The sequence below is a fragment of the Temnothorax longispinosus genome, chromosome 10 (assembly GCF_030848805.1).
Source record: "Temnothorax longispinosus isolate EJ_2023e chromosome 10, Tlon_JGU_v1, whole genome shotgun sequence".
NCBI classification, from domain to species: domain Eukaryota; kingdom Metazoa; phylum Arthropoda; class Insecta; order Hymenoptera; family Formicidae; genus Temnothorax; species Temnothorax longispinosus.
The window spans coordinates 9,698,355-9,701,795 of NC_092367.1; the positions used below are offsets into that span (position 1 = coordinate 9,698,355).

Here is a 3,441-nt window from a genome sequence, read left to right on the forward strand (position 1 = left end):
GGTGCTCTGTTGTTTTTTAGTTGTTTCAATGCTGCTTCCAGTTCTGACTTGTTAATGTCTGGTAAATCTTCGGATCCTACGTTCAGAATTGTCTGTCTCGGTCGTCCTTGCTGGTTCGGATTTGGAGCTGATTGGCTGCAAAGTTTTCGGTAGAAGTCTTCAATGATCGCTGCGATTCCGTCCCTCTCTGTTACTACCTCTCCTAGATTGTTCTTCATCTTATGGATTACTACCTTCCCTTTTGACATTTTGGAGCGCAGAACTCTCATATGTTCATATTGTTTTTAATGGCTTCTTTGATTTCTCGCGTGTTGTACGCTCTTTTGTCTTTTCTAATTGCTTTTCTTACGGCCTTGTTTAGGTCTTTATATCCCGGTGACCGGTGAATCCCTGCTCGTTCTTCTTCTTTCTCTGATTTGCCTTTCAATGTCTGGACTAAGTTTCGAGTTCCCACGCTTCTGAAGTGAGCACACTTTTCTCACGGCACTTCGGATGCTGTTTGTGATTTGTGTTGACAGCGCATTTAGTTCTAGTTCTTGTAGCTTTTCGGTTGGTTTTAGTTTCTGTTCGAGCGTAGTCTTATATTCTTCTTCCTTCCCTCTCAGCTCTGCTAATGTTGGCCTGACCTTTTTATTCATGAGACGTTTCCTCTCGAGCCGAGTATCCACTAGGACTTTTGCTCTCACCAACCTGTGGTCGCTGCCCGTGTCGAAACGATTTAGGGTTGACACATCTGCACAAATGCGCTTGTCAGTGGCTAGCACATAGTCTATTTCGTTTTTGATAGTGCTGTCCGGACTTCTCCATGTCAACTTCCTTCTGGGATGCTTTTTAAAGAAGGTGTTTAAGCAGTATATTTTCTCTTTGCACAGGAAGTCCATCATCTCTTGTCCTCTTGGGTTTTTCGTGCCCAGACCAAAGACACCGATGTACGGTGGGTCCGCCTGTGTCATCGCTCCAATTTTAGCATTAAAGTTATCAGTTATAATGGTAAACTTGGTCTTTTCCGCACTTTTTGCTGCTGTCAGGTCTTCATAGAACTGCTCAATGTCTTCCTCTGTCGAAGCTGAAGTTGGTGCGTAGGCCTGTATTATTTGTATGCTGCACTTGTTGTTAAGTCTTAGCACTACATAAATTACCCTGTCCGATATAGCTTTGGTTTTGGTTACAAGGTGTTTCAATTTTTTATGAATTAGCAGGGCCACACCTCTGATGTGTGAATCTATGTCAGAGTTCTTTTGAAGAAGCATATGTCCAGATTTCATGATTGTGACCGCTTCCCCACTCAGCCTGGTCTCGCTTATTCCGAGGACGTCCCACTTGATGTTTTCTAATTTATTTTCGAGGTTGATCAGATGTTCTTCGAGTCTCATTGTGCGAATGTTATACGACGCAATGTAGAGGGTCTTCTTGGTACGCTTGTGTTCCGCATTCCGTTTTCGTTTCCTTCCATTCATCGAATTTGTGCCTCCCCCAGAATCCATGAGGCAGACTGACGTGTCAGTGCGAGATTCCAAGCGTTCCGCTCTACTCGCCTGGGGTAATTTTGTTTTCGAGTTCGACATTTTGTGGTGAAGGTTTTTGGCATTTAAAACGCCACGCTTGCCAGACGTGTTGGCGAGTACCTGTTTTGGTCCGCGGGAGCTATTTTATTTCACTCCTACTCTTCAAGCGAGCCTGACGAGCGTTCCCCCATCGCCATCCGAGGGACGCGTCTTTTAGGGGGTTACAGGCTCCCCCAGGTAGCGCCGAGATCTTTTCTTTTCCCCACCTATCCCATCCTGGGAAGGCGGAGAGCGAGTCTCCCATTAGGAGGAAGATTCGACTTGGTGGCGTCCCCCGAAAATTTCGAGGAGGCGCGCACCCTGGTAGCCACCGTCGCCCCTCACCAGATCCCCCCAAATCACCAAGAAAAAACCCCCGCAGGATTTGTGATACCTGCCTGGGGTTGAACCCGGATCTCCGAAACGTGAATTCGGCGACTAGCATTTGTGACTACCGACTCGACTTATCTATACAATCTATACAATATATAAATTGCATCTATGCACACAAAAAAAATATTTTTAAAAATTTGACTTACACCACTGTGGTTTTTATACCCCTCCATTTATTATATATTTTAATATTTGATATATATTCTTATTCCTAATATGTGTTCTATTGTGCACATCAAGGCCTTATAATTTAATTATTTAAAATCATAAGCCTATTATAGATAAAGGAGACCGGGGGTAAAACGTCTACGGGATAAAACCGTCAATCAAATCAAATATCTCGGAACCTGTATATTGTGCGAACTCGCTATTAACATTGTAAACGCTGCTTATGGTACCCATGTGACCAACAGAGTTTCGGCAGGTTACCTGCCGTGTTATGATTTTTACGAGGGCAAACGTGTTTTCGGAAGGTAAAAGTGAAATTTTGTAATATCTGCAATAATATTTGATCTCCAAATCTCGAGGTACGTGATTATAAAGAGTAATGCTGAACACGAATCCAGTGTAATTTTTTTATTATCGTTGATGTCTAATATTTCGTGGGCGATCAAACCTAAAACTTGTGTTTGGGGTTAAGGGCTTACACCTGAGTAGAATTTTGAAAAAATCGATTTTCTTTTTATTGCATTTCTTGAAAATATATAGTTTCAAAAATATTGTGTTAAAATATTATTAAGAAATTCGAAGAATTGTAGAAGTTACGGAAGTTTTACTGAAGCGGGGCGGAGCGGAGCGTAGCGGTATCGCGCCTTTTTCGCCGGTATCGCGAGATAGCTCTCTCCTCTCAGGACTTCGTATCCTTCGAGAAGCCTCTCCTCAAGTCGTCATCGAAGGACTTTTATATGGCCCCGGAATTGCCGACTAAAAATAAAATTATAAAAAAAAATTTTTTTTAAACAATTTCATTGTTAATTAACAAAAAATTTTTTTTTAATTATTACTAACATTTTCGAGTCAAAATAAAACTTTTTTGTCTTTTGCATTTTTTTCGTAAGACGAGTTGTTTTCAAGTTATAGCATTATAAACAATTAATGATATCCAAATCTCTTCTCAAACTTTAAACGCGTTTTTCTCGAAACATGGTTTTAAAAAACGGTGTTCACGATATCTCGAGAACGGATCGATAGATCTTTTTGAAATTTGGACACGATATTCTTGGATGCTTTGTCTAATTAGCTACGATCAAACTTTTATAAATTTTTTGTTACAAATGTTTAAAAAATGCATTGGTAACTTGAAAAAATAGGTCAAAAATCGACTTCAAATTTCAAACAGCCGCCATTTTTCGAATTTTTTTTTTTAATTTTTTTTTGGCTCGTAGCTAACTGTCTTGTATATAACTAATTAGGAATTTAATGCATATTTTTGTACCAGATGACGTGACAACCCAAAATGGTGAACACCGCAAAAAAACGGGGCTTACGCTGATGCCAATAAACA

General features: G+C 40.5%; 1 protein-coding gene across 1 annotated transcript; it reads right to left on the reverse strand.

Moving 5' to 3' along the window:
- Nucleotides 1–365: 365 nt before the first annotated feature.
- Nucleotides 366–1,565, reverse strand: LOC139820389 (craniofacial development protein 2-like). The gene has a single exon (XM_071790606.1). It carries the CDS (start codon nt 1,563–1,565, stop codon nt 366–368), a length of 1,200 nt encoding a protein of 399 aa, XP_071646707.1.
- Between the last annotated feature and the right edge of the window lie 1,876 nt (nt 1,566–3,441).